General features: G+C 60.5%; 1 protein-coding gene across 1 annotated transcript in view; it reads right to left on the bottom strand.

Moving 5' to 3' along the window:
• PCSK9 (proprotein convertase subtilisin/kexin type 9) overlaps nt 1–719 on the bottom strand; it is a 10,602-nt gene that overhangs the window by 3,724 nt on the left and 6,159 nt on the right. Inside the window, exons 6-7 of the mRNA XM_009319848.1 lie at nt 660–716; nt 469–507 (exon numbers count right to left, since the gene is read on the bottom strand). Coding sequence (XP_009318123.1) covers nt 469–507; nt 660–716 — 96 coding nt within the window. The remainder of the gene's footprint in view (nt 1–468; nt 508–659; nt 717–719) is intronic.

Here is a 719-nt window from a genome sequence, read left to right as displayed (position 1 = left end):
CACTCAGCACCCCTGCCATGTGGGTCCCGTGGCTGTCACACTTGCTGGCCTGGCGCAGGCACCACAGTTTTACGCCCCGGCCCATTGCATCAAAGCAGGTTTGCAACACTGCAGCATCCTCCCCATCCCACACCACCCCTTGTGCTTTGCACCAGCTAAATCCCACTGCAGAATAAATCTTCAAAAATATTGGGGGGGGGGAGATAAAAAAAATCATCCTGTGCAGAAGGAGAAAAGCTGGCAGAAAGGATGGGGGATGCAGCCAGCCTTCCCTGGGGCTGTGCTAGGGCTGGGCTCCCCTATGCACGCATTGATGCAAGCCATGCAAGGCAGCACTAGCACCCACCGCAGGACACAGGCAGCCTTCGCAGCCCTGGGTATGGATTTGACCTTGATTCCCTCTTGCAATGACACCTTGACATGCACCCATGCTCCCCCCAGCCTGCTTTCCCCGGAAAGGAATCATGCGGGCTGGTCCTCACTGTTGGTGGCGCCGACTGTGATGACCTGCCAGGGCAGTGACGGAGGGGGACGTGGGCGGGACGGGATGCACAGCCCCAGCCTGCTCAGCCGACTTGGTGCTGGAGCGGATGAGCCTAGGGAGGTGGCAGCATGTCCCTGCACATCCCCACACCTCAGGGAGCCCTCCCAGCCCGTACCTCCGGCTCGGACGCTGGCGAGTACAGGCAGGCATCGTCCTTGTAGTTACCGGCAGCCGC

The sequence above is a fragment of the Pygoscelis adeliae genome, unplaced genomic scaffold, assembly GCF_000699105.1.
Source record: "Pygoscelis adeliae isolate BGI_AS28 unplaced genomic scaffold, ASM69910v1 Scaffold181, whole genome shotgun sequence".
NCBI lineage: Eukaryota > Metazoa > Chordata > Aves > Sphenisciformes > Spheniscidae > Pygoscelis > Pygoscelis adeliae.
This window is presented reverse-complemented; position numbering and strand designations above follow the sequence as displayed.